At 58.1% G+C, this 25523-nt stretch overlaps 10 protein-coding genes across 10 annotated transcripts; 4 read left to right on the forward strand and 6 right to left on the reverse strand.

The window, feature by feature from the left end:
- Positions 1 to 114: 114 nt before the first annotated feature.
- On the forward strand, positions 115 to 2691 carry BGZ61DRAFT_124215 (uncharacterized protein). Its single transcript, XM_046237064.1, has 5 exons — positions 115 to 243; positions 297 to 345; positions 402 to 1941; positions 1990 to 2160; positions 2209 to 2691. Exons 1-5 carry the CDS (start codon positions 234 to 236, stop codon positions 2446 to 2448), a joined length of 2010 nt encoding a protein of 669 aa, XP_046109193.1. The 5' UTR covers positions 115 to 233; the 3' UTR covers positions 2449 to 2691.
- BGZ61DRAFT_490378 (HSP20-like chaperone) lies at positions 2572 to 3351 on the reverse strand (the record flags this gene model as incomplete). Its single annotated transcript, XM_046250328.1, has 3 exons — positions 2572 to 2922; positions 3038 to 3240; positions 3339 to 3351. The coding sequence occupies 3 exons, from the start codon at positions 3349 to 3351 to the stop codon at positions 2572 to 2574; spliced, it is 567 nt and encodes a 188-aa protein (XP_046109194.1).
- Positions 3352 to 3662: 311 nt separating this feature from the next.
- Positions 3663 to 4763, forward strand: BGZ61DRAFT_473145 (CDK-activating kinase assembly factor MAT1-domain-containing protein; the record flags this gene model as incomplete). The annotated part of the gene is made up of 1 exon (XM_046248423.1): positions 3663 to 4763. The coding sequence occupies one exon, from the start codon at positions 3663 to 3665 to the stop codon at positions 4761 to 4763; it is 1101 nt and encodes a 366-aa protein (XP_046109195.1).
- Positions 4764 to 5435: 672 nt separating this feature from the next.
- BGZ61DRAFT_343136 (ANTH domain-containing protein) lies at positions 5436 to 7674 on the reverse strand (the record flags this gene model as incomplete). Its single annotated transcript, XM_046239565.1, has 5 exons — positions 5436 to 6745; positions 6804 to 6915; positions 7003 to 7193; positions 7291 to 7528; positions 7627 to 7674. The coding sequence occupies 5 exons, from the start codon at positions 7672 to 7674 to the stop codon at positions 5436 to 5438; spliced, it is 1899 nt and encodes a 632-aa protein (XP_046109196.1).
- Positions 7675 to 9397: 1723 nt separating this feature from the next.
- Positions 9398 to 11584, forward strand: BGZ61DRAFT_490381 (tRNA synthetases class II-domain-containing protein; the record flags this gene model as incomplete). The annotated part of the gene is made up of 3 exons (XM_046250329.1): positions 9398 to 9560; positions 9625 to 10565; positions 10613 to 11584. The coding sequence occupies 3 exons, from the start codon at positions 9398 to 9400 to the stop codon at positions 11582 to 11584; spliced, it is 2076 nt and encodes a 691-aa protein (XP_046109197.1).
- Positions 11585 to 12512: 928 nt separating this feature from the next.
- On the reverse strand, positions 12513 to 13608 carry BGZ61DRAFT_584413 (uncharacterized protein). Its single transcript, XM_046256364.1, has 2 exons — positions 13318 to 13608; positions 12513 to 13264 (listed from the first exon to the last, which is right to left on the reverse strand). The coding sequence occupies exons 1-2, from the start codon at positions 13386 to 13388 to the stop codon at positions 12772 to 12774; spliced, it is 564 nt and encodes a 187-aa protein (XP_046109198.1). The 5' UTR covers positions 13389 to 13608; the 3' UTR covers positions 12513 to 12771.
- A 1700-nt stretch (positions 13609 to 15308) lies between these two features.
- BGZ61DRAFT_124293 (uncharacterized protein) lies at positions 15309 to 17218 on the reverse strand. The gene is made up of 2 exons (XM_046237065.1): positions 15661 to 17218; positions 15309 to 15594 (listed from the first exon to the last, which is right to left on the reverse strand). Exons 1-2 carry the CDS (start codon positions 17155 to 17157, stop codon positions 15424 to 15426), a joined length of 1668 nt encoding a protein of 555 aa, XP_046109199.1. The 5' UTR covers positions 17158 to 17218; the 3' UTR covers positions 15309 to 15423.
- Positions 17219 to 18433: 1215 nt separating this feature from the next.
- BGZ61DRAFT_442511 (glycoside hydrolase) lies at positions 18434 to 20489 on the reverse strand. Its single transcript, XM_046244743.1, has one exon. The coding sequence runs from the start codon at positions 20377 to 20379 to the stop codon at positions 18676 to 18678; it is 1704 nt and encodes a 567-aa protein (XP_046109200.1). The 5' UTR covers positions 20380 to 20489; the 3' UTR covers positions 18434 to 18675.
- Positions 20490 to 21652: 1163 nt separating this feature from the next.
- BGZ61DRAFT_442513 (small-subunit processome) lies at positions 21653 to 22583 on the forward strand. The gene is made up of 2 exons (XM_046244744.1): positions 21653 to 21810; positions 21870 to 22583. The coding sequence occupies exons 1-2, from the start codon at positions 21715 to 21717 to the stop codon at positions 22566 to 22568; spliced, it is 795 nt and encodes a 264-aa protein (XP_046109201.1). The 5' UTR covers positions 21653 to 21714; the 3' UTR covers positions 22569 to 22583.
- A 238-nt stretch (positions 22584 to 22821) lies between these two features.
- On the reverse strand, positions 22822 to 24729 carry BGZ61DRAFT_342061 (uncharacterized protein; the record flags this gene model as incomplete). Its single annotated transcript, XM_046239478.1, has 1 exon — positions 22822 to 24729. One exon carries the CDS (start codon positions 24727 to 24729, stop codon positions 22822 to 22824), a length of 1908 nt encoding a protein of 635 aa, XP_046109202.1.
- Positions 24730 to 25523: the final 794 nt, after the last annotated feature.

A 25523-nucleotide genomic window follows, 5' to 3' on the forward strand; every position in this document is an offset into this window, starting at 1 on the left:
CTGGTGGTACAACGGGGCATCCTTGGGTTTAAGTACGCTGCGGTGTGCCCCGCGAACCTACAACGCGTCTCAACCCCCACGCGTCATCAACAGCGCAACGTCCATCTTACAACACCACGGCCAAGCGCTTTCGCCGCGCAACACACCAATCGTGCGGGAAAATATACACATTTGGCGCAGACTGCAGCTTCACGCATGCGCGATTCGAGGCACCCGCCTCTCAGTTGTTGAGAATGGCTACAGGCAGGTCCCCGCAGAGCTTCGAGCTGTCGCCATGTTGCTAACGAATCCCGCAGGTCGAGAGCGTCGTGCAGAGCTGCTCAACGAGCGGCTTCGTGGCGCGCAGTACGTCTTCCTAATCCTGAGGTAGATTCTACCATAGCCCATGCTAATTTAAATAGGCGCGTCAACCTCGGAGACGATTCGTTCCACCTCGACATCGCCGGCCTTAACATTGCCACCTCTGATCCCGCACCTGCTCCAGTTTCGTCGGCGCGCCGCACACCAAATACCTCTGCAAAGAGGAAGAGGCTCGACCGCGACGAGTTCCCGCCCTCAAACGCTCCCGCCAGCTCGGGTCGGTCGATTCGAAGCGGACCCAAGGACCCCTACGATCTACCCGACACGTCTAAGGAATCTGTCGTACCGCCGCCCGCGGCCTTGGAACATACACAGCAGAATGGAGCGCAGGAGCAAGGGCAGAGTGTCCCTGGCGTCGAAGAGGAGCCAGAAGCGCATGCATCCAGCGTGATCGAATCCCCCACACTACCTCAAATGCAACCAGAAGACGAGGATGATACGATGGAATCCCTACCCGACCCTGCCGCTTACCGCTCACCGGTAGCGAGACGTATAGCTCGAGGTTCTGTGGACGAGATTGAAGAGACCCCCCAGGATGCGCGTGGTAGTATAAGGATGCGTAGTGTTCCAGTGAGCAGCGCGCTTTTATCGAGCGCAAGACTCCACGATGCTATGAGCACGGATGGTGCCGGGCCGCCTTCGTCGTCGCCATTGGCGCGCAAGGTGCGGCGAAGCGACGCAGCGGCATCGGTCCGGTCAACAGGAAGCTTCCGGAAGAGGTCACGATTGATGGAGAGCGAGGATGTGGATGAATTGTCCCGGACACGAGCAGCAGATCAGGGTCCAGCAGACGCTGAAATGTCAGGCTCTATATCTGCCGAAGAGGAGCAGGCAATACAGGAAGAACCCGCCGAGACGACCCAACTGGACGAGGAACCTGTAGCTGACGACGAAGCTACAGAGGAAGAGCCGGAGGAAGAGCCAGAAGCGGAACCAGAGGCAGAACTAGAAGCTGAGCCAGAAGCTGAGCCAGAGGAGGTGGAAGCGGAGGAGATCAACGAAGCCGAGGCGGCAAAGGCACTTGGCAGGAAACGCCCCAGGAGAAGCATGCCGTCCCAATCTCCAGAATTGGGATCAGGCGTTTTCGAAGAGGCCGACGAGGAACAGCCAGCACCGAAACGACTACGCGGACGAAAACCCAAGAGCCCAGCGACGCAGAAGCAACCAGCCCCGAAACCGAAAGCGAAACCAAAAGGGAGAGAACCCAAGAAGTCTACACCCAAGTCAAAGGGGAAGCAGTCGCCCAAGCCCAAAGCAACTCGCAAACCTGCGCGCACGAGCGGCGAAGGTGGCGACGCGACAATTGCGGTCACGGTGCAGCGATTTGTCAATGTTAAGAACCAGGCAGACGGTGAAGATGCCGAAGACCCCCTCCAGTCCGAGGTGCCGTTTACAACTCGCGGGGAGACCGTCGTAGACGTGTTTTCCCAGGTCTGCATGGAAGTCATCAAATCTACGCTGGGACAGTTGGAAGAGGCAATTGGCTCTACAGAGGACAAGGCGAAGAAGAAGGAGTGCCGGATCAAGATGCGGGCGATTGAGGCCTACAGAGAAGAGCTGAAATCGCGGTTGTTGCAGCATGTGAGTATCTTCATCCTTGTATTTGCACGCGCAAGCTGACATGGGTAGGCAATTTATCTTAATGACTGGCACTCCCTGCGAAAACGGGTTCGCCTAGCCCAGAGGGAGAAGCTCGCCCTGCGAGATGAAATAATACGGCTCAAGGGAGAAAGGGAGCAGGTCGCCCTCCGAATGGATGCTGTCCGAATCAAGCACGAGGCAGAGACAAAAGAGTCCAAGGTATGGAGCTTAAGCACGCTTAAAAAGTGCCGACTAACAATGGTACAGCATTTCCTGAGTACATCAACTACGATGCACGATGTGGATCTCGCCATCGAACGAGGACGAGATGCACCAGAGCTCTCACGCGCAGAACAGAAGCGAGCGGAGCTGGCGAACCTCGAACTGCTCGTGCCCCAAATCTCGGACCAAGTCAGCTCGGCCAGCGCGACGGGCGGCCTGCTTCAGCAGGTCAAGGACTTTAATGCCTTTTTGGAGAGAGCAGCGGTGGCACTGGAATCAAGATGAAAGCACCAGTCACTTCAAATGCAACGATGAAACGAAGAAATTTGACCCGGAAGCAACGCTGAACCCCATTTTGGTTATTTTACTTGGTTTGCCATGCTAGGATGTCGTACATATATATCCCTTCTAGCTGATCTTGGCCTTGCTAAAGTCCATCTCGGGATGCTGATCCTGGAACTTCTTGAGGATGTCGGCACGGCTCTGCTCGTCTGAGGTGGGCAGGCCGCGCTCCTTCTGCTGCTGGTCGAACATCATCTTCTCGACCATGCCGCGAGTCTCGCCGTCAAGGTCGGACAGCTTGGAGGAATCGGGCTGGATCTTGGTGACGTCGATCTTGGGGGCGCTGGTAACAACGTGCGCCCACCACTCCATCTTGTTGACCTTGTCGAGTTGGATCTCGACCGTCTTGGTGTTGTCGGGGTTGGTGGTCAGGGTCCACGTAGAGTCGTCGACGAGGATGGTGTGGGGGAGGTCGCCCTGAAAGACACATGTTAGTCGCCATGGATCATGCCGCAGGGAGAGACCGGGAGACGCCAGACTCAAGAGAGCTGTGTCTCCCTGGTGTCGATGGAAGAGGACTGTGCTTCCGTACAGAGATGACGGGATCCTGGCCCTTGACACCCGCAGAGAGGGTCTGCTTCTTGATGGCGATGACGAGATCCCTCGACTTGAGGTTTCCGGGGACGGTAAAGGTGACGCTGAGGTCGGCGATGGTCTGCGTCCACTTGTACGGCAGCGCAGCCTGCTCCTGGGCCTCCTGGGCGCGGGCGGCGGCGTCCTCAGCGGGGGTGGTCTCTGTAGCAGGAGTGGCGGATGTTAGCAAATAGATTCCGCTGCTAGCTGCACCGAGAGCTGATCCGTAGTGCCGTAATCAAATCGCAGCGCAAACGTACCTTTGTCGGCCATGGTGAAGTTGTATGTGTGGTGTTGGTGCTTAGGAAAGCCTGGAGAAGACGGTGGAAGCAGTGATGAGAAGGCTGATAGATTGGGATGGAGGGGCAGCCGGAGAGCGGGTCAATGGCCCGGAAGCTGCGGCCAATAGGGAGCTTTGCAGGGCGCCCAGCTCCCTGTTATCTCAGCCGCGCCTAAACCGCCATTGAATATCTGCATTACCAACACCAACCGCATTCCTCACTGCACCTCCCTCACCCGCAAACCCGCCCTCAGAAGCTCCAACCCACCCGCCCCGACGAAACCCACTGCGGAATCATCCAAACATGTCTCGTCTCGGAGGCAGCGCCATCTCCGTGCGGCACTCGTCGGGCATCGCCGCCGCCGCCTCCGCCCCTGCGCCGCTCGACCAGGACGAAACGTGCCCCGTGTGCAAGACGACGCGCTACTTCAACCGCGACATGGAGTTCCGCATCAACCCGGAGTGCTACCACCGCATGTGCAAGACGTGCGTCGAGCGCATCTTCAAGGACGGGCCGAACCAGTGCCCCTACGCCGGCTGCCACAAGACGCTGCGTCTGCGCGGCTTCAAATCCGCCTTCTTCGCCGACCTCAGCGTCGAGCGTGAGGTCGATATTCGTCGCCGCGTCGCTGCCGTCTTCAACAAGGTCGAGGAGGACTTTGAGACGCTGGATTCCTTCAACGACTACCTGTACATGGTCGAGTGTCTAACCGACGACCTGGTCAATGGCCCCGACGACGCCCGCCGCAAGGCCGAGTCGCAGCTGGTCGAGTGGGAGGCCAAGCACAAGGCCGACATTGAGCGCAACCGCCGCCTGGCGCGCGAGTCGGACGAGACGCGCCAGCGCCGCATCGCCGCCGAGCAGGACGCCGCCCGCCAGCGCCGCCAACTGGAGCGCCAGGCCGACGCCGACGAAAAGGTCAACGCCCTGCGCTTCCGCGAGGAGATGCTAGACTCGCTGCAGAACGCCGAGATGGGCCGCGCCACCGAGGCCATGGACAAGATCATGCTCAAGAAGCGCGGCCAACAGAAGCGCGACACCCTCATGGACTCGGCCACCGCTGCGGCTGGAGGCTTGTCCATCCGCGGCCTGCGCGAGAAGAAGGTCGCTGTGGTGGACGACAAGCCCTACGACCCCTATGGCGGCCTCGTCGTGGCCCCGGACAGGATCGACGTGGCTCCGGAGAAGCTGGGGAGCTACACCAACGAGTGGGTCGAGTCGGCACGCACCAAGACCGAGTTCCGCGCTGGTGGCTATAACCCAGACGAGTACCTTACGCGTGTCTTGTTCGAGGCCTTTTCTGGTCTGGGTGTCTTCATCTGCGACGAACAGGCGGAAAAGGGGGTCCCCACGGCGACGGCTGCGGCTGGCGGTGGCAAGATGGATCTCGACGACCCGTTCTAATACATCCGCAGGTTGCAAGAGTGATAATTTCTTCAGGATTTTGTATTTTCTATATGTTTTCATTGGGCATAGCCACGGCGTTCAGGATGAAATAAAAGGGGGGAGTCTCGGATGTACAAGCACCGCGAAGAACTCGGTATAGACACAGGGATTAAACAGGGCAAACGATACCACGGACACGGGTACAAGATGAAGCAGATTAAAAAGCGTTAATCGCTAAAAAGCAAGGATATTTAATAAAACCATGATTTTTTTTGGAAGTGTTGCTAGACTAGACCAAGAAAATCACCACGAGACAGAAAAGAGCTGGAAGCAAAACGGAGGGAGGTAAAAAAGACGTGCAGATTGGGAACGGGGCACTGCTGCCAGCTTTCGTAGAGCCGTAGGTAAGGTAAAAATGGATGCGGGCGATGCCGTCTTCGAAATGCTTGCGAGTGTGCCGTCCCACGCAATGTCGACCTTCGTCCGGCCTTTTTGCGATCCCGTTTTCGATCTCATCCCCAGAAACGCCTCGCTGACAATGCGGAAAGGAGGTACAAAATAGAAAGAACGGGCTCCAAGGGGAGCGGGTGGTATGGGGAGGGGGGTTGGAAGCCCAGAGAGGAGGTACAGATGGTGAAGGGGGGTGGAGGGAGAAGGAGAGGCCGCGTGAGGCGACATGGGACCCGATTCTTATTGCTGCCAGGGCGTCTGCTGGGCGGGTCGGGGGAATACAGGTACGGTCTCGAGCTGGTCGAGGCCGCCGCCAATAGGCGCCTGGTTGTGCTGCCAGCCGGCGCCGGTGTTGTGGTTGACAAAGGCGCCGTGGCGGAAGGGGTTGGTGCCGGTGGGCTGCGAGATGAGGGCGGCTCCGGCGGTCTGCGGCCGTTGATCCGGCATCGGGGGCGGCGCTTGGGTCGCTTGCCGGGCGAAGGGGTTCGTTCCGGTCTGGGCGGGGACGAGAGGAGCGGCGGCGGGAGGAGCTTGTTGCTGTTGAGGGAGCTGGGGCATCGGGGGTTGCTGTTGGAGTTGCTGGAAGGGCACCGGGTTGTTCTGCTGCGGAGAGCGGGCGAAGGGGTTCGTGGATTGGCGGTTGGGGTTGGTGCTGAGGGCCGGCGTTGAGGCGGACGAGGGCATCGACGTGGTTGGCATGCCGGTCTGCTGGGCCATGAGCATCGACTGGCGGAACGGGTTGGTGCTGCCCGTGGCCATGGGCATGAGGCCCTGAGGCTGGCCGTTCTGCATAGGCTGTGCCCCGGCCGTCGGGAAGCTCGCCACCGAGTCTTGCGGGATGGGCGCGAGGGAGCTGGGCTGGAAGCTCTGCTGCGTGAAGCCTCCGAAGCCGGCGCCGGTGAAGTCGGGGAGCAATTGCAGGGGCTGTGTCTGTGGTTGTTGCACGAACACGGTGGGCTGCGCCTGGAAGGGGCTGTTGGTCGCGAATCCTGTGGGCTGCGGCGCGAAGCCGTTGGACTGGAACGTCATGCCGGTGGGTTGAGTCTGGAAAGCGGCTGCGTTCATCTGCTGCTGCTGCGGCTGCTGAGGGTTGACCTGGAGCGTCGTCTGGTTCTGCTCAATCGAGTCGAAGAAGTCGATGAGGTCCGGGTCAGGTCCCTTGTTGGCCTGGGGCTTCGTCTCGGGAGCCTTGCTTGGGCCGGCAGAGGGAAAGGGATTGTTGGAGGCTGGCTCGGGGAAGTCGGAGTCCTTCTTCTTGCTTGACGTGAACATCTTGGAGCCGGAGCTGGAGCCGCCCGTCTTCTTGACATCCTGCTCGGCCAGGTACTGCCTCCGATGGACCTCGAAGTCGGGGTCGCCGAGATACTCCTCGAGCTGCTTGCCCAGGTTGACGGGCGCGTGCTTGAGCTTGGGGACCTCGACCCGCGTGTGGTGCTCATACTGCCTCGCCACGCCGAGATACTGGACGACCTGGTCGGTTTGGCGGGTAAAGGTTCGGTAGACGGCCATTGCGCGCTCGGCGTCGACCTTGGACATTTCGAAGAAGTGACCTGGAGTGGAGGGGTCAGCTGGGGACCGGGCTGAGACATGTGGCCGGCGAAGACAAACCTAAGATAGAAATCAACCCTTGGTTCAGCACTTGGAACAGAGCTAGAAGGTCTAGGACCAGTAATCGGAAGACGGTGATTGTGATTTCGTTCTCGGGCTCATTCTCCATAACCTGGTCGATATATTAGTCCCTGTAGCCCGCCATGCCCATTCCTTGGACGTGGTCATGTCCATCTCATGTCTCGTGGTGTAGACTTACATCACACTTGAGCAGGGCTGAAAGCTGATGCTGTACCACTTCTGTCTCGCGCAATAGGCCCTTCTCAACCGACATCTTCTCGAGTCTTGACTCGGGGGCGCGGACCCAGTCGGTCTTGGTATCTCGGTATGCTCGCGCTCGTTCGGTGAGATATTGGGCATAATGCCGGATATTCCGTCCTTGAATCTGGGCTGCACGAGGGTCAATTACAATGTCCAGCAGCTTTGCCGTCTCGGCTCGACTCGTGGGGTGACGACGAGGGGTTTATCTGGGCGAGACGTAACGTACCGTCGGTGAAGTTGCTGATGGCGAGCAGGTTGCGGTGGGTGGAGAGGAAGGCGAGCGTGACGTCTGGTGAGCCCTCGCGGATCATGAGGTGGACGGTGATGAGGCTCTTGAAGACGACGGTCCATGTTGAGTCGCGCAGACGGTTCTGCAGGGCGCGGAAGACCTCGCCGATGCCTGCCTCGCCGGAGTGAGTGGCGACGAGGATGTGTTCGATGTATTTCGTCTTGGGCGGAGCATTCTGGGCAACGGGAGCGAGAGCTCGAGTGTTAGCTGGGGGAAGCTCGCGGCGTGAGGCAGATGCAGAGCCATCATGACGGCACAGGCGGGCGCACGCACCTTGATCTTGGTCGCGCCCTTGACGGACTTCTCGAAGGAGCTCGACATGGTGCCAGCTGGAGGCAAGCTGGGCGACGGCGCCGGACGGGGGGACGAAAGCAGCGAGCGAGAGCACGGAGGCCGCGGGATGGACGGGGCCGGCAGTGACGATGCGGAGAGGGAACCGGCGGTCCGGGAGAGGGAGACGGAGGAGGAGATGTTGCGGGGGCGGGAGCAAGCTGGGGAGCTCGTCGATTGTCGATGGCGTCGTCGTCGTCGTTCAGGTCGCCAGCGCACAACTCGCACACACGCAGAGCGAGAGAGGTCCGCATCCACGCCGGGGGGGGGGACGTGGACGATTTGGGGGGGGGGCGTGGGGAGATGCGAGCGTGGCAGGACAAGACAGTCGACAAGGGGTGTGTGGTACGGGCTGGGGAGAGTGCTGGAGGCTGGTCGGGCAGTGGACTTTTAGTGGGTTTTAGTGGGGGACGCGCTGGAAAGTTCGGAGGCGTTGGGATTGGGGGATACTTGGGGAATGACTTGTCTCTCGGCGGAAACTTGGTGGCTGGGACGGTGGTTGCACGCGTACCGGGCTAACAGGCACGTCGGGCCCGGCGGGCGACCTGCCACTGTAATTCCAGGGACCGTCGGGCTAGGGGGCGTGGATGTCGTCACTAACTGGACCTGGAGACAGCTGTGAGCCTAGCACGTCTAGCGCTGAGGACTCCGGGCACCTCAACCACCCCGTGTGGGCGGCGGAGCGCTGAAGAGCCGCTGACGAAGTGCGCTCCACGGGCATCCTCGGCCAGAGCCCAGTCCGGATGAATGTGAGCATCAACTTGGGCTGCATTGGGTGCAATGGATGCCATCTACAGATAGGCTGACGGGGGACGCACTGGTGACGTTCTCATTGGGCTTCAAGGAGGCAGCCAGGGACACTGACACTGCCAAGTGTTGTTTGCGTAGAGTTCACGTGTCACGACATTTGGGCTGGGCACGTCTGCTACGGTGGCTCGCAAATCCCAATCCCTTTATTTGGCCGGGACGGTTTAGGTGCGACGACGATGCGAAACAGGACAAGCGACACGGCACGATGGGATTGATGGGACATTAAGTTGCGGAAACAGAGGGTTCGATTCAATTGTTCCGGAATTGTGGCAGGTAATTAAGTGGAAACATGCAACGCTGAAATATCAAAATACTTACCTGGCCGTTCGTCCCATCTCGAGTGTCAGATCTCCCAAGCAAGGCACCAACGTCCATGCTTGTTCACGGACCAGACCTCTGGACAAAATATCGAATCCTCTTCACATTCATAATAAGTCAGAGCTTTTTCCCAACGCGTCCGATGCTTATAACAAGGTCGGTGTGTCGAACGCCCATTTCATGGTGCCAATCTCCCCTCGCCCCGGAACCGCTTGAGCTCCCAAAGGAGAGGGTTTCGAGGTCTGGAGAGGTGGCACCGCATCATATTAGGCACGCGGTTCTCATCATCTGGAGAGGCAGAGTTAGCAACAATGTCGGGGGACGGCGCCGTTGGCACGGGGTGGGAGCTGTACTCACGTTTATTTGAATTGTGAAGGGTCATGAAGAGAAAAAGAGAAAAGAGAAAAACGCGAGCCGCAGTTCTAGATTTTAAAGCCTGGCGCGTAGTGGGGTTCCCGCGGGCAATTCTTCGGCTGAACCTCACCCAGCGGCAGCCCACCTTCTTCGGCGTCGGCCCACCAGGAGCTCACCTCCATCATGAGTCAATTGCTCCCATTGCCGACCCTTTGAGTCTTGCTCTTTGGTCATGGTGCTTCCCTTAGGTCGCTGTAGCCTTTCGCTGCGTCGCGGCGCTTGTACGGGCTCCCTGACATCGCTACGGGCCCGGCAATGCCTCACAAGGAGCTTTGCCCAGAGCTCTCTTGCTCGTGCTTCTAAGAAGGAACAGCTCTTGGGTGCATGGGATAAGTGTATGTATGATCCTTTGAGTCCAGCGAAACTCCTTGTTCGACGGCGTCTCATACATGTGGCTAGATAACAACGCGGATATACCTCTTGAAGACGGAAAAGACGGCAGGCGAGTCGGCTTCCTGGGAAAGAGGAGGAACGTCTCCAAGAGCCTTTCCTTTGCCGACCTCACCACTGCCTCGGGGGATGTGATCCAGATCTGCTCAGATGCTGGCAATGACGCCGCTGCCCACTCCATCTTCCGCCAGGTTCCCGCCAACAGCCCCGTGCTGGTCGATATCCAACAAAAACCCGCCGACACCAGCCGGGAAGCTCTCAACGAGGCATCCTCCAAATCAACCGTCTACCTCAAAGACATTCGAGCCCTCAACACTGTCCCCCAGAACCTCATCGTCACCCCCGAAGTGCAGTTCCCACCGACGAAGCGCCACTACCAAATCCGCTTTCACCCCGAGCTGCAGGCCCGCCTTAAGTTCCGCTCATGGCTGAAGGGCGAGCTGACGCAGAGCCTGCTGAAGAAGGGCTTCACCGACATCGAGACACCGGCGCTCTTCAAGTCGACTCCCGAAGGCGCGCGGGAGTTCCTGGTCCCGATGCGCCAGCGTGGCATGGCCTATGCGCTGGTCCAGAGCCCCCAGCAGTACAAGCAGGTCCTGATGGCGGGAGGAGTCTCGCGGTACATGCAATGGGCCCGTTGCTTCCGCGACGAGAACTCGCGTGCGGACCGACAGCCCGAGTTCACGCAGCTCGATATGGAGTGGGCGTTTGCTGGTGCGCCTAGGGTTAGGCAGGACGTAAACGACATCATCTTGGCTGCGATTGAGGCGTTGAGGCCGGCGCATAGCTACAAGGACATCCGGGGGGAGCGGATTCCGGTCGTGTCTGAAATCCCCAATAGCTCTCGAACGCCTGACGAGCTTGATGCGCATCAATTCACGACACTCAAGTTCCAGGACTGCATCCGAGACTATGGAAGCGACAAGCCAGACCTGCGCATCCCAAACAAAGTAAGTTCCGTTGGCTTCGACCAACCCCAATCACTAACAGCGACTAGATTCATGCTATCCCGGACCTTGGTCCCTACCAGCAGTTTGTGAGCATGATCACTCACATGGACGACCCTCTAGTTGAGGCGTTTACATTCCAGCTGGACGGCTGCTCCCCCACAGAGGCGCGAAAGTTTGTCATGAAGTTTATGGACGACTTACCAACCGCATTAGGTGAAAACCCGGACGGAAAGCCCCAGGTTCTTATTTGCGACACGAGTAAGCCCATGAGCGGCTTTTCATCTGTCGGGTTCGAATACCAGAATGTGTTGGATTTAGTCTCTGAAGGAAAAGAGATCAAGGATGGAGACCTCGTCGTCTTCCAGGCCCGAGAAAAGCCTGTTGGTCAGTACTGCTCGGGATCAACCAAGATTGGCGATATTCGCATCGCCCTGTGGAAGGCACTCGTCGAGGCTGGGTACATGGCCAAACCCAAGATGGGAGAGCCCGGGTCGTTACAGTTCGTCTGGGTGACCGAATTCCCCATGTTCAAACCGACCGAGGAGGGAGAGCCTGGTCAGGAGGGCGCCGCTGGAATCGCCGCGTCTCACCACCCCTTCACAGCTCCCTTCTCCAAGGCCGACCTAGAACTACTCTTCACCGAACCCCTGCAGGCCAAGAGCGCAGCGTACGACCTCGTCCTGAACGGCGTCGAGGTCGGCGGCGGAAGCGAGCGTATCCACATTGCTGACCTGCAAGACTTCATCATGCGCGACATTCTCAAGATGGCGGACAAGCGCATCGGGGACTTTGCGCACCTGTTCGAGGCGCTACGATCCGGCTGCCCTCCGCATGCCGGCTTCGCCCTGGGCTTTGACAGGCTGGTGGCGCTCATGACGGACACGCCTACGGTGCGAGATGTCATAGCGTTCCCCAAGACGATGAAGGGCGAGGATCCGTTTGTCAAGTCTCCCAGCAAGCTAACTAACGAGCAACTCGAGCCTTATGGACTGCAACTCCTGCCTCGAACGGCTCAGTGAGGTTTGCATCGGAGCCAGGAGTATCACATATGTTGGTCCATTGGCGGACATTCGTGGTGCTGGCTGTATCAATCACGACTCATCATGTAATTGACCCGTTGGTTTGTACTAATGTCGCCACACGATGCGACGAGAGACAACGTACGGGAAAACTCTGTAAACAACTGTAACATAACTCCTGTCTTTGTACTAGACGACGACGACCATGTACCAAAATATAGAGAAAAGTAGATAGTCCATCATTTCAATGTTCACAAATGACTCGAGACATTGAAGGGCCAGTTGCCAAACAAATATCATCAATTTAACAAAGAGTATTGTTACTCGCGCACATCAGCGTTGCCGTCCGCACATATGAATCCCAAGTAGTGTGTCCCGCATTCTGCATCCTGAGATCGCGCTGCAAGTTTTTGGTGTAGCTTTGATTGGTACTCGGTTGGTTGTTGCGGCGGGTTTCAGGCTGAAGAAGAGTACGGGTGGTGCTGAACAAGAGTCGTGGCATTGGCATATTGATTTGGTAGTGTGTTTGTTCTTGGTCGTGGGTATTTGGTGAGCTGCAGATTGACCTGATCTGTCAACCTGGCGAGAGGATCATTAAATATCATAGAGCTGAGAACAAGGTTTTTGGAAAAGGGGCATAAGGTTATTGAGAGGAATTCAGTGACATTCGAGAAGGGGACTATTGGGGAAGGATAACGGCACGTTAGAAATAGTAGGAAACCTTGCCAGATCCCGTTGTTAGACAGTCCGACACTGGGTTAGTGCTTAGCTACTAGCAGTGGCTTGACTGTTATCGATAATTAACCCAACGTGTAACAAGTGTATTGAACGAGACCGACCCTGACTCGACCTCGATGACCTGTTACAAAATGGGACATGTGGCGCGAGTATGTATGAAGGACAAGTCACTTAAGAGACGAAATGCTTTGAAAAAAATGCTTGTTTGGTATCTGATGAACGTATCACAACCCAGGTCCGCCTGCCTGTCTATCTAGGGGATATAAAACACGATGCATCGTTTCCCTATGCCCGTGTCTCTTCGCAGTTTCACTGCGGATGCGCTAACGACTGACCAGCCTTTAAGGCCCCAAAAACTCCGTGAAATGTGTGGTCAAGTAAAAAGACAAGACGAGGTGCTACTTCGCTGGCAGCACTACGTGAAATAAGAAGTGTCATGGAGAAGGTGCTTAGACAAGCATGAAGCCAAAGGCAGTGGCACCGAGAGCCAGGGCAACGGCCACGATACCGGCCTTGGAGTCGTGCGCGCTGGGAGCAGCGTTGTCGTTGTTGGCGGCACTGGAGGCGCTGGCAGCAGCGCTGGAGGCGGCGTCGGCAGCGCTCTGGATGGCGGAGGAGGCGGCGTCGGCCTTGGTGGAGACCCAGGTCTCGGCGGCTCCGGCCTTGGTGGAGATCCAGGTCTCGGCGCCGTCGATGGCGGTGGAGACGTGCGAGGCGGCGTCGGAGTACCAGCTGCCGGCGCGGGACTTTGCGCCCTCGATGGCGGTGGAGGCGTCGTTGAAGGCGCTCTCGGCCTTGGACTTTGCGCCCTCGATGAAGGTCGACGCGTCGTTGACGATGTTCTCAACCGAGTCGACCACGTCGCTGATGTCGCGCTCGCTGCGCGCCATGGGGACGGCGGTGATCATGGGCTGGGCCTCGCGGACGTTGACGCGGGCATCGCTGGGGTGCGAGTTAGCATGTGGTTGGAGGAGGGGGTGAGTGGGGGGACATACCGCTCGTTGATGTTGGCGTTGGCGGCGACGAGGCCGGCGACGGCGAGGATGGAGACCTTGGTGAAGAGCATGTTGAAGGTGGTTGTTGTGGTGGTGTTTGGGTTGAGATGTGGTGTAGTTGTAAATGGAGGGCGGTGGTGGCGAGTGTGAGTGACGGAGGGAAGTGAAATGTCTTTATGGGCGATTGATTAGCTGTTGGATGGATGATGGATTCAACCCCAATGATTGAAGGGGGCACAACTCATATATCTGTTTCTCGGGCCTAGGCGTGTTTCATTTCCCCTACTCTGCATCCCGTCATTTCGATTTGGCTTTCTGGAGAGGCCGAGTGAATACGCGGTACGCGGGCACTGAGGCGGAGGGAGAGAGGACCCCTGCTGAGCCCGCGTTGGCGTCACCTTAGGGAGCGCTAGGGGCCTTAGCCACGCCGGGTCCGCCCATCCCTTTCGTCATCATTACCGCGCGATACATTGCGCTGCAGGGCGATCGCCGCACAGGGGAATGTACCGCGAAGGTACTGTAGAGGAGCGCCGCATGCAAAACCAGGCCCCGTCAATTTTTAGCGTTGGCTGGGCCCTGCATGTTCCCATCCTGCGTATTCCCATCTTCGGCTCTTGGCCGGCTCGCCCCCGCCACCCTTGGCCCATCGTGGGAACTGCGCCATGCGTCCAGCTGCCGGTTTGCGCTGTGCGTGCCGCCCTATCACCGGCTTCGTTTTGCAGGCGGTCCTCCCTGCGCCGCTGTGCTGTGTGCGGTCTCGTCGTGTTGGTTCTACCCGTGGCCCCCTTTCTCCCTTCCCCTTCATGTTGCACCACCGATCCGTACGCTATTGATCCTCCCGGCCACTTGCAGTTATTCCCTCTCGCTCATCTCAATTGCGGCAGGCCCTGTAACACTCGGCCCCGGCTAGCGGCTGATCCTCATCGGGACTCGAGGCCAAGACATTCCATGACGGAGGGGATGTGGCTGTGGCTCGGCACAATGCGAGAAGCACCACCAACCCCATGCCCCCAGCGCGCCCGGTTTGCCCTGATTCGGGCATCGCGCTGTTCCAATCTTCCAAGGCAGCTGCCATTCAATGTGTCAAGAATTCTGGGGACCGGGGAAATCTGCCCCAGCCTAAGCCTCTAAGCTTGGTCCGGGACAGTCTTTGCCCCTTGCTATTTTTGGGATTCATGCTGCTCAGCATACCAAGCATCTTCGTCCTCAGCCTGCTTCGCTCAGCTGCCACACCGGACTACGCGTTGTCCCTCCACCAGCCACATCGAAGCGTCATGCCAAGAATCAAAAACGTGTTTCCGTGTGGCGGCACACTCATCTTGGCCGCTTATATTGGTCAGTCCCGGCCGGTCCGGGAGGCCTCTCCGAAGCACCACTGTCGTTAATCCGCGACTGCCGGCATTTGACCTCGTGGACTTCCCATCGGTGTGGCATCGGACGAATGCTCTTGGCAGCCATCATCATCGTGATTGATTGACGAGTGCATTTTTCTCCGACCAGACGTGTAGGCGTGACGTGGCCGAGTCTCCCGTTCGTGCCACGGTATAGAACTTGCATTGGTTTCAGCTTTGCCTGTCCACGGACAACACATCTCGGTATCGGACTCGATGGGGGTTCGCCCTCCCTCAGAAACATCCCACGCGTCCTCTAATTTAAACATCGTAGTTTGACCAGCCTGGTGGTTCCTTTTGTGGCGGAGTGCTGGCAGCAAAACTCTCAGATGCGAAACCGGGAGCGGGAGCGGAAACGATATCATCGTCGCTTATTACCCCAGACCCGCAAGGAGACATGTTCATTCTGTCAACTGTAATACAAAACACACCCCTGGGACAAACAGCTAGCTCCAGGTATATCGACAAATCCACCGCCCGCAGCATGACCTATCCGTCTAACAAAAGAGCAATCAGCCCCACCAACACCCAACCACATCATGACACCGCAACCATCACCGGAGCCACCGGCATAACCTCTCGTCTCTTGGTATAATGAATCTTCTCATGTCGTTGCATGTTGTACTTTCTGTCGAAACACTTTCCACAGTTCCCACAAAAGAACCGTTTTCTGGCTTGCGTCAGCAACTTGCAACCAGGGAATCCATCAATGAGCCTACCCTGTGAGCCCGGACTGGACCACGGCTTTCCTCTTGACAACTCCCCCACTGGATCGCCTTGGCTTATGCACCGAGCTGGTCGGCGAGCTGGGGCTTTTGCTCCGTGACGGTTTTAGGATCCATTCCATGAACCGCTGATATGCTGTTGCATCGACATCGAAAATCTCCTGCAATGTCATCATTGTTAGCATACGAACTACACTCCTACCCTCAGCCAAGTTTTCTCTACTCACCCGTCCAATTATAGTCATATAGGCCGTCACCTCTTCGACGGTCTGCAAGTACCCCAGGTTCACGAATTTGCTCGCGACCGACACTATCGCCTGAGAGGGGGCATCCTTGGAACCACCCTCGTCCCGCAAGGGCCGCATGAACTCTTCGTCAATGTGGTCCTTGATACTGTGCTGCTCCTGGAAGAAGGCAAGAAACGAGGAAAGGTCCTTTGCCGTCATTCCCTGGCCCGAGAGGACGAAGCATAGCTGCTTGAGGACTTTGAATAATACGGAAAACACGGTGAACAGCTGTGTTTTCTTGAGAGATTCCACAGAAACGCCGCTGTCAGGGCGCGAGCTATCCTCAGCCGCATCGTCTTCCTCTGCTGGGCTCATCGGGACCGGATCAAAGCCTTGACCTGTCTCCGGGGGCAGCCCTGGAAGTCCGCCTTGGTTAGTCATTGGCAAAGCCGAGGAGCCATCGTCTATGCCAGGGATTTTCAGAAACTGCCAAAACTCCACTGAATCAAATGTCAGATCGGTGACGTGATAAACATGATCCAAAAACCCATGTGTAGGGTTTCGGTCAGGGATATCGATATGTCCCTGTTGCAGAGGTCCGGCATTGGACACGGGAATGGCGACTGGCTGGAAGGGATTTGCCGAGGACATCATTGAACCGATGTCGTTGCCAATGGGCGGCATGTGCTGACACAGAATAGCATCGAGACTATCACTAGGGCCAGTCCATTGATCTCTGCGAAGTGTCGCTCCAGTCTGCTTTGGTTCAGGCGTCTCAAGGTCAAAGAAGTGGATGTAGTTCTTGGCCTCTGGCCAGAGATGGCTAGCGAGGATGGTGAAAGCTCGCCGTTCCTTGCTGTCCTGGATCGCATTCATCCAGACCTGGATGCCCGACAGCACCTTTTCTTCTTTGGGCAAACTACCCAGTTCGCGAAGAAGGCACGTCACAACATAGGACAGGCTAGTGAAGGCAAAGACTTTTCGCAAGTCATTCGGCGCCGGGCCTGTCAAGGTGTTGCGGAACGCAAAAACGCCGGTTTCGCGCAGGCCTTTGGCGTTGCCGTAATCTCCACGAATTTTGTTGATGGCGTCATTGTTGAGCTCGCTTGCCAGGTCGTTGAATTGCTGCCATTGCCGATTCATGCCGTCTCGAACGTTTCGGACGCAGGACCAGCCAGTACTCCGCGTCTTCGGCCCCGGATTTGTCGTGTTATCGCCCTGGTTTTGGTAGGTGGCTGCAGGCTCCGAAGGGGATTCTCGGCTTAGGAAGCCATCGAGCTCGAGTTCGATGGCGTCGGCCGGGGCTTTTCCTGGTCTTGGGGCCAAGGGATCCGTCTCGTCGAGGTAGCTGAGACCGGCCAAGAGCCCATCAATCTCGGAGAGGGCTCTTTTAAGATGATCATTGGCCCTCAACCCAGCCTCATTGGCGCGCGAGGCGCCTCTACGAAAGGAGCAAAGCTCCGTGTAGGAGTCGAGATTTGGGGTCTTGGTCGCCATGGTGCACTTGTGCACTCATGCACTTTGATGTGATAGAGGAGACGACACGAGGCAATGAGGAGAATAAAGGCAAAAAAGAATGGTTCGCGCCCCCCCCCTCAATCTAAGTGCTACTTAATCATTTGACGAGACAGGCTTCCCCTCTTTTCCCGACTTCTGTGCGCAATCCTGTTTGGATCACCAAGTTGTCCTGCGGCGACGCCACTCAATGATGGTTGGCCTATATCCTTCTTTCCCCCAGACTAATGCACTAGGTGCAGGGAGCAGGTTACTCCAAAGAAAATGAGTAACCTACTCCTCCAAAAAAGAGCAATGCGGCTCTGCTGGGTACTCCCCTCTCCGACTGAAGAGCGGTACCGAGCATTGTGGCTCGCATGGGGCGGCCAACTCATTTGCGCGTGGCGTGTTGAGCTCCGGCGCCGCTTTGAGCTCGAGGCCATGAGCAACGTACTCCAACGGGAGGAATGAGCGGAGAAAACCACACGTCACTTTGTGAAGACGTGTGATGAGGCTTCTGATTTGCTACCCCCCGCTGCGTGGCTCGCCAACACCGGTGTTGGTCAGGCCAGCATCGCCATTGATCGCTCGTTGTGCAGTAGCGCTGACCCACCAGCCGATAACACCGTGTTGGACTTTCTTTTTCTTGCTGCTCAACCTGGGGGACATGACCTTGTACATACAGAGGATGGCTTGCTTCGCTTGCTTGGCTTGCCCCGCGAGTTGCGTCGCGAGCAACCTTGTGCTGCTCCAAGCCAAAGCGGAGCATTGCTCTATCAAGCGAGCTTCATACTCAGGCCGCTCTCTTGAGGTTCGTGAGGCCCTTGAGTAGAAGAGCCCAATTGAGTAAGCGACGAGCAGAAGGGGAGTAAATACTCAGCAGCGTCGGCAGTATATATGATTGTAGCGCGGCACAGAATGGCACCAGCAATAGGCAGTCGCCAATCCCAATTGAACATTGCGCATTCTTTTTTAGAGAAATTCGCACTATTAAATCCCCAACGCTCCTTTCATAATATGTCATCCAAAGGCGGACAAAACATGCCAGCCGGTGCGTATATCCCGTGGAACTCCGAACACCTGACGCCGCCCCGATGCTGATCCCACTGCAGGCGCCCCAGACAAGCCCCGCGAGGCAGCACACCTACAGAGTGACCAGGACGACGTGCTCGCTGCCGTTGGCGGATGGTCCTGGGAGGGCGCCGAGCTGCGGCCGGCGGACGTCGTCCCCGTGAGCGGTGAGGACCCGGTTGCCAAAGAGTCCAAGGAGGGTGCGGTCGCGGAAGCGGCGTGACGCTGATTCGCGGCGGCTGGTGCATGAGAGGGTATCAATTATGTTTATTTGCACATAGATAAGCCTGCCAGGAGGCTTCCTACCACTACCGACCCGCATGAAATCACAATATCAGCCGTTCCATTGCCCTATCCGAAGCCACCAAAAACGCCTTTCCGTCTTTTCGCGGGTACCAGTACACTTTGCCATAACCTTTGAATCTGCCGTGGCCCATCCTGGGTCAGTGTCTATTTTGACCATCTGAAGGCATGTCCCTCCGTGTTGAACACCCACTCATCCAGGTGAAGGACGTTTTCGTCGGAGAAGATGAGGTAAAAGTACTTGAGCGTCTCGGCCATCCAGAAGCTCTCCATGGAATCGGTGTGCGTCAGCTCCTCTCTGGTGACGTCCTTGACCTCGGCGAATGTGCCGTGCCCCGTCTTGGTGGCCTTCTTGATGGCTGTCCACATGGTCCACGCAATCTCTCGGTACTCCTCGTTGCCCGTGATGCGGTAGAGGATGAAGATGCTCTCGATGGCTTCCGGGCGCAGGATGTAGCGCTTGTCCTTGGACTTGAAGCCGTCGGGGGTGGCTCGGATGGACGTGGAGCGGAATTCACAGGGGTCTAGCGTAGGACAGGCGGAGAGAGTCGAAATCTCGGGCATGATGCCGTTGGGGAAGGCGGCGTAGGCGTAGGCACAGCCGCGAGCCAGCTTGTCGCCAATGACAATGTGCTCTTGGTGCCCAAAGACCTTGCCTCCGATGGCGAACATGCCTCCCGCGAAGCAGGATAGGTGCTCGAGGACAGGGCGCAAATTGACAATGTCCCCGCCAACGACGTCGACCTTGCCCAGCATGAGTAGGTCATCCTTGTTTGGCAGCATTGGTCGGAATGCCAAGTTCTTGAGGATGGCGTCCGCGGCGTCGAGGTACATCTTTTCGTACATGGGCTCTCGGCCCCGGAGAAGCACAAACTCCTTGACCAGATACTCGTACAGCGAGTCGCCGTCCGCCCCGAGGCTGAAAGAGTCGTCCTTGACCTGGAAGTCGTGCAGCACGTCGATCTGCACAGGCCACATGCCGGGGATGAGGGTCGAGTTCTGGGTCCGGTCGAAGGCCTTGGAGATGCGGGCGATGGCGTCGTAGTATTTGGCGTTGCCGGTCAATTGCGTGAGGCGGGTGAATTCGAGGCTCATGCTGCCCAGCCCGGCGCTGCTCTGCGTCTCCGCCGGGTGCCCCCTGCCGAGCTTGAGATCCTGGAAGCTGATGGTGTGCGGAGGCATGTGCTCGTAGTTGTCGAAGGCGGCGTACAGCAGGTCGCCGATCTCGATGGCCTTGGAGAGAAGGACGCCCTCACCGCTTAGCTCGTAGGCGGAGAGCAGGCCGCCGAGATATCGAATGTTGGTCTCGAAGAGGTTGCAGCTCTCGCTGGTGGAGTTGTCCCAGTCGAGATGGGCGACGTATCTGGTGGCCCGCTCAAACTCTGGCTTCATGTCCATGAGCCACAGCGTGTCAAGCCCATCGATCATGGACGCCGCCCAACCGCCCAGAGAATCGTGGCCCTCCATGCTGAGGGGCTTCAGTTCGTCGCGACCCCAGGCATGCTCCTCGTACGAAGTCCACGTCTGGCGGAAGGCGCGCCTGATGTCGTCGCGCTTGTCCTCGAGGGACTTGATGTCGTCTTCGTTCTCGGGAGGCGTGAAGAACAGGTGCTGGATGGCCGGGAGCTCGACGGGGTCGCCACCGGGCAGTTGGGTCATTTCCTTCTCGGGGATGGCATGCTTCAGGGTGTGGTTTGCCCAGCTGTAGGAGCTGGCTACGAATTCGATCGGGGTGGCCTCGTGGGTGAAGAGTGGCCTTGATACGTTGCTGAAGTAGCCGACTAGTAGGATGATGACCATGAGAAGCACGACGGCGACCCTCGTGGCATTGAATGGCAGGGCAACGGCCATGGTTCGGAATGACACGCACAATTATAAAAAGATGGTCGAATACAAGGAAAGGAAGCACAGAAAGGAGTGACAAGAGTGTGAAGCAGACGGACAACCGAGGGCCCGGTTTGGTTTTGAGGACAGGTCCGAGTCAGCACAACCAACAGCTCCATGACGCCAGGTTCCCGTTGCTACCCACATAGTGCTACACAGTGCTATAGTGCTGCAATCCTGCAAAGTTAGTGCTACACAGTGCTACGCAGACCAAGGTACCGATCCATTGCCAGGATCTGGACCTGGTTCAGGGAAGGGGCCGAGATGACCTCCCTTGATCGCTGATGGATGAGGGTGGATGCAGTGTGCGGATTACCCACTCCGGACACGCGTTCCGCGCGGGGTGAGTGAGACACTGACCTCATGCCAGGGGTTAGCCCTCCGCGGACAGGGGAATGTGCGGTTGAGAGGCCCCTAGCAGGGGCGTTCTTTGTGCCTCCGTCTCACTCGATGCAGTGCTGACGCTTGGCGGATTCTTAATCACGGCGATCGAGACCGGCGGCGGGAAAAGGGGGCACGAACCGCCTGCGTCGTGGCCACAGGAGCAAAAGTCGAGCTGGCTCGGAAGCTCAACTTGAGGCTGAACGAGTCCATAGCGGCCCGTGGTACGTGTGCTACCGGTGGAGCGGTTATTTTTAGTCCGTTTGTCGTGTTTTGTCGTGAGTTCAAGGTTGATGCTAACTAACGCGTATCCGTGGAATACGTGGTAGGGGGAAGACAGGGCCCCTGGCGGGCGGGGCCAAATCGCTGATTGACAAAAGTGGCCGTCACACTAAATGGCTAGTGAATGCTTGGGCTTCTTGGTGCATTCGTAGTGTGCAGTGCTCATTTTCGGGACATGGCAGGCAGTTCACAATATCAGCCTTAAGGCTTGAGGGCAAGAAAAATGTAACACGAGATGTAGAAAGAAGAACAAGCTTCTGTCGTTCGTTAGCTTCTTTTTGGTGCATTTTAGGGCATTTTGATCGCCATTTCCCCATCACCTGTTTTGCACCAAACTGCCGTATGAAACTCCTATTGAAACTATCCAGTATTTCACATGGTCCGTGGTTTGCACATCTGGCGATCCTTTGCCTCAGCTCCGCGCTAAGTCTCGGAGCTCGTATCGCCTTGCGTCCCTTGCATCGGGACCCACTTCTCTGTGGCTGGTGACAGACCAGAGCTACGCCACACCTACCGCCTCACCGCCAAAAATTTCAAAATTCTGCCGACCAGTTGAGTTTGGAGAATTGCTCGCATAGTTCAATCCGTCAGGTAGCAACCGACCAGTCGCCCTCCGCCTGTACGAACACGACCGCCGCCATGTCGTCTATGCGAAATGCCGTCCAGCGGCGCCCTCACCGAGAACGAGCTCAGCCGCTGGAGCGCCGCCGGCTTGGTCTCCTCGAAAAGCACAAGGTCCGCCGCATGCCCACCCCGCCATTCTCCCAGCGCCGGCAACTGACTCTGCTTCACAGGATTACACCCTCCGAGCCAAGGACTTCAACAAGAAAAAGGCCCAGCTAAAGGCCCTCCGCGAGAAGGCCTCCGAGCGCAACGAGGATGAGTTCTACTTCGGCATGCTGTCCCGCAAGGGACCCGGGTCCCGTATCATGGATGGCCGAAGATGGACTGGAACCGTCGAGGGCGACCGTGGGAACAAGGCAATGGATATCGATACTGTCCGGCTGCTCAAGACGCAAGATATCGGCTACGCTCGAACCATGAAGCAGGTTGTTGCGAAGGAGGTCGCCAGGCTAGAGGAACAGATTGTCTTGACCCGAGGATTCGACAAGCTCGACGAGGAAGACCAACAAGAGGACGACTCCGACGACGAGTTCGACTTTTCAATGCCCTCAAAACCAAAGGCACCGAGGAAGATTGTGTTTATGGACGACGAAGATGAGAGGGAGGAGGTAATACAGGACCAGATGGAGCAAGACGAAGACGCAGACGAGAAACCCGAGAACAAGGAGGGAGACGACGCAGAACTCGAGCGCGCCAAGGCCCTCCGGCGGCTACGTCGCCAACTCGAGCTTGCGCAAAAAAAGCTCAAGGCCCTGAGCGACGTCGAGTCGGCCCTCGAGGTCCAGCGCGCAAAGATGGCCAAGACGGCAACCTCGGGCGGCCAAACTCGCAAAGGGAAGAAGATTATGGTGCGGACACGAAAGCGGTAGAATGGGGATATCATGATTTTTTTTAAATGTCTTTTTGTTTTTTATTCTCGTGTCTCGTCGCTGTGCTCGCTCTTCGAAAAAAGGCTAATCGATACCCCTAACGCCGCGGGTTTTATGATTCTACATGATACATTCAAACGAAGGACTAGTTGGCTCCCTGGCCTGCTGTCCCGAAATACGTGAAAGAGGACTGATAACTCTTGCTGATTATGTCCACGAGGACCGGTCTTGCGGTACCTCAATCGCTCTCCGATTAATACTTGGAGCCCACGCACTTATACAGCAGCTTGAAGACGCCACTGGCACACTTGAAAGCAATGGTGAGCGCCCAGATGATGCATGCGAAAACCCCCTTGGCGATCTTGACTATTATCCGCACCGGCCACGGCAGCTTACTCTCGACGTCCTTGGCTTTGCTCTTGAGCTTGTCCAGGCTGTCGTTCTGGCTCTCGACGTCAATCTCAAACGACTCCATCTTGCGGCGCTTCTTCTCCTCGCGCTTGCTCATCTTGCTCAGCCGCTTCTCCTGCTTGGCCGACAGGATGAGGGGCGGCGGCGGCGCAAACGCCTCGACGGCGGCGGGCATGTTCTTCTCGTCGGCGGCGGCCACGAGCAGCAGCGCGGTGACGGCCACGTCGACCAGGAAGAAGGACTCGATCTTGGACGCGATGCCCGTGTCCAGCTCCAGCCACCCGCTGCCGGTGCCGTCGCGCGTCAGCTTGGCCAGGTGCTGCGGCGACTCGTGGTGCTCGAGCGTGTACTCGACCCGGGACCACGCCGGGGAGCGCTCGATGGTGACGCAGAAGGGCGTGGCCAGCGCCGGGTGCACCAGGAAGTGGTTGGAACTGTCCTCGTCCCAGACGAGGCGCGCACACTCCCGCTCCGCCATCATGACCACGTTGGGATCGGCCGACTTTTCAATGGCCGCCTTGGTGGCGGGCACGGGCATGAGGAGCGCCACGAGCCCGTCGTTGGGCGGGTGCTTGCGGGACTCCTCCTCGAGGGTGGTGGTGAGGGCCTCGTGCCAGTGCTTGCTGTCGGTGATCTTGCTGCTCCGGCTGCTGGAGCGGCCGCTGCCGTGGCCGACGACGCCGCTGATGATGCTGCTTGCCGACGAGCTGGGGGCGTCTGCTGCCTTGGGGGCCTTGTACGTCTTGCTGGGGTCGTGCCTGGTGAGGGTGACGTACGCCGACGCCGACGTGGGGTCCAGGCGAAGGTTGTAAAACGGCTGGGTGGTGGAGGAGAGGGTATACACAGGCGCGTCCTTCTCCTGGGTCATCTTCATGCAGTAGACGCGGCCCTCGGACGGCGAGGCCTTCCACCCGTTGGCCACCTTCCACAGGCTCTTGAGCTGCTCGGTGGTGCACGTCGTGGGGATGATGGGAGGTTCATGGGGCGCCCTCCGCGGCCACTTGTTGGAGCCGGCGCTCATGGGGCTGCGGACGGGGCTCCGGAAGGGCGGGCTCTGGGCGGGCTGGTTCTCGTGGTACGTCTGCCGGCTGATGACGGCGCGGGGGATGCGCGTGGGGCTCATCTGGGTCGGGACGTAGTTCTGCTGGCCCAGGGGCACGTCCGGGTTGTACGTCGGGAAGATGGACCGCAGGGGCTGCTGGGTCGACGGGGATGCTTCGTCGAAGAGCGGCAGCTTGGCTATTGAGCTCCGGGACCGGGCGCTGGAGCTGCGGACGAGCGTGTTGGCCTCGGAGAAGGCCGTCTCGGCCCGGATGGGGGCGTCTGCGGCGGGACGAGGTTGTTGGACGGGCGCATCTTGGCTTCTCATTGCTGATGAGGGGCCGGCTTCTGCTTGGCTGTCATGGCGTTGGTGGTGTTGGTGGTGTTGGTGTTGGCGGGGGGGCTCGAATTGAACCGGGGTAGGTGCTCGATGCTGGTTCTGACTCTGGCTCTGGCTCTGGCTTTGGCTCTGGGGCTCATCGCCGGTGGCATTTTGAGGAGACGACAAGTCCAGCTGTGAGGACGACTGGAAGACTTCGGTTGATACAGCATGCGGCGTTGGCGTGCGGCGTCCTTGCGGTGTGGGCGCTCGGCGCTCGCGGGACTCGGAGCGGCGGGGTCGCGGGGTCTGGTTCCGGTTGACGGGCGGCGGCTTGGAGGAGCTCGGGCTGGGGAAGAGCGAGAAGCCTCCGGGTGTCGGGGTCGACATTGTTTCGAGGATTGTCTGTTTCAAACAGAGTGATGTAGCGGGTGTAGTGTACTTCTTCTCGGAAGAAGTCTTCTCAGAAGAAGGGTCGCGGTATTGGTGTCCGGTATTGGTGTCCGGGGAGAAGGCGATGGATGGGGTATCAAAATAAAAAGAGCAAAGCAGCAACAACGAGATTCAAGAGAGGCGGGGTCAAGCTCTGCTACCGCTTCATGGTCATGTCCAGGTTGAATATCCAGGTCGAATGTTCGTTCTGGGACGATGTCAACAAGGGAAGAGAGATCTAAGAGACGAGATCTAAGAGACGCTCCCCAGGAGCAGCGATGCCCGCCCCCAGATATTATATGCCCTCCGCTCTGCTCCAATCCTCGGGCAGAATTGACGAAGCCCGTCTTCCAATTCCCTCGGACGAGCCCATTAAGCGCTCGCAGCGACGGTGCACGCTGCGAAAGCTGCACCGGGGTGTCGAAGCGGACCCAAAATAGCAACGCCGGCGTGGGCGGGCCGCCAATGGGGAGCCGTATCACACTGCAGGCCTAAGCGCCGGGGCTCGCGCAACGAGCGGAGGAGGCGCGCAGAGGGGGACGGGGGCGGCGATGCGATTGGGCGCCGCGGGATGAAATGAGGATGGGGAAGGGTTTTGCACTTCCTGGGTCGCGGGCGGGTGGGAGATGGGTTGAGGGGGTTGTGATTTGATGTTGGGCGTGTGATGGGTGATGGGTGATGCGGGCGCTGCGTGATGGGTTGGGAGGCAGCGGTACGGGATGGATGGTTAGCGGGAGAGTGAGATCACCAGC

Source organism: Ilyonectria robusta, assembly GCF_021365365.1.
Source record: "Ilyonectria robusta strain PMI_751 chromosome Unknown BGZ61scaffold_3, whole genome shotgun sequence".
In the NCBI taxonomy this organism is placed as follows: Eukaryota; Fungi; Ascomycota; class Sordariomycetes; order Hypocreales; family Nectriaceae; genus Ilyonectria; species Ilyonectria robusta.

What these genes read in the sequence shown, in the direction of transcription:
- BGZ61DRAFT_124215 (XM_046237064.1), top strand. An exon ending in AATCGCGGTTGTTGCAGCAT is followed by an intron (nt 1,942 to 1,989) that starts GTGAGTATCTTC and finishes TGACATGGGTAG; the next exon opens with GCAATTTATCTTAATGACTG. An exon ending in CAGAGACAAAAGAGTCCAAG is followed by an intron (nt 2,161 to 2,208) that starts GTATGGAGCTTA and finishes ACAATGGTACAG; the next exon opens with CATTTCCTGAGTACATCAAC.
- BGZ61DRAFT_584413 (XM_046256364.1), bottom strand. Translation starts at nt 13,388, where the DNA reads ATGCTCTTCACCAAGGTCTCCATCCTCGCCGTCGCCGGCCTCGTCGCC. An exon ending in AACGCCAACATCAACGAGCG is followed by an intron (nt 13,265 to 13,317) that starts GTATGTCCCCCC and finishes CTCGCACCCCAG; the next exon opens with CGATGCCCGCGTCAACGTCC.
- BGZ61DRAFT_124293 (XM_046237065.1), bottom strand. Translation starts at nt 17,157, where the DNA reads ATGGCGACCAAGACCCCAAATCTCGACTCCTACACGGAGCTTTGCTCC. An exon ending in ATATGACTATAATTGGACGG is followed by an intron (nt 15,595 to 15,660) that starts GTGAGTAGAGAA and finishes ATGACATTGCAG; the next exon opens with GAGATTTTCGATGTCGATGC.
- BGZ61DRAFT_442511 (XM_046244743.1), bottom strand. Translation starts at nt 20,379, where the DNA reads ATGGCCGTTGCCCTGCCATTCAATGCCACGAGGGTCGCCGTCGTGCTT.
- BGZ61DRAFT_442513 (XM_046244744.1), top strand. Translation starts at nt 21,715, where the DNA reads ATGTCGTCTATGCGAAATGCCGTCCAGCGGCGCCCTCACCGAGAACGA. An exon ending in GTCTCCTCGAAAAGCACAAG is followed by an intron (nt 21,811 to 21,869) that starts GTCCGCCGCATG and finishes TCTGCTTCACAG; the next exon opens with GATTACACCCTCCGAGCCAA.